Below are 604 nucleotides of genomic sequence, written 5' to 3'. Positions count from 1 at the left end.
TTGCTCATGGCAGTGGAGGTGACAAGTAGGAGATGCACCATGGGAAGGAGTCTGAGCCCATCCTTGTGTGCGTCTTGCTTTGTCTTGGTTGCTGTGTGGGTTTTCTCAGCAGCAGTTTTTTGTTTCCCTGTACTCTGTGACTGCTGGTGTTGATGCTGTGGCGTGAGTGCAGAGCATGGAGCTTGCCCTGGGGTGGCAGTTCCCCCATCCCTGTGCTCTCTTGCAGGCCGCATCGCCGCGCTGAACATGCTGGCCCACGGCACAGAGATCAGCACTGTCCCGTACCTGTGGACAGCCATGTTCGGGAAGAGCATCCGATACGCGGGTAAGGGGCTCCCTGGGGCTGCTGAGAGTTTGTGCTGCTGGAGGTGTCCTGGGATAGAGAAGCCAGAGTCACCTCCTTCACTGTGAACCCTCCCCACCGACCTCTGCCACAGGGCTGAGAGGCTTCCGAAGAGGTTCAGTGTCTCCTCTGAAACCCATCTACCATGAAGTGCACTTCTCTAAACAGCATGGAGGATTCACTTAAATTAGATTTTGGGAAGTAATTCTTCCCTGTGAGGGTGATGAAGCCCTGGCACACGTTGCTCAGAGAAGCTGTGGC

General features: G+C 55.5%; 1 protein-coding gene across 3 annotated transcripts in view; it reads left to right on the top strand.

Moving 5' to 3' along the window:
• Positions 1–604, top strand: part of AIFM3 (apoptosis inducing factor mitochondria associated 3) — a 44,801-nt gene that overhangs the window by 38,191 nt on the left and 6,006 nt on the right. For all 3 annotated transcript variants that reach the window (XM_005427597.2, XM_005427596.2, XM_031062477.1), the window contains exon 16: positions 227–325. In XM_005427597.2, coding sequence (XP_005427654.1) covers positions 227–325 — 99 coding nt within the window. The remainder of the gene's footprint in view (positions 1–226; positions 326–604) is intronic.

This window comes from Geospiza fortis, unplaced genomic scaffold (assembly GCF_000277835.1).
Source record: "Geospiza fortis unplaced genomic scaffold, GeoFor_1.0 scaffold224, whole genome shotgun sequence".
NCBI lineage: Eukaryota > Metazoa > Chordata > Aves > Passeriformes > Thraupidae > Geospiza > Geospiza fortis.
The sequence above is the reverse complement of the archived record's forward strand: the minus strand, read 5'-3'. Positions and strand labels throughout refer to the sequence as shown.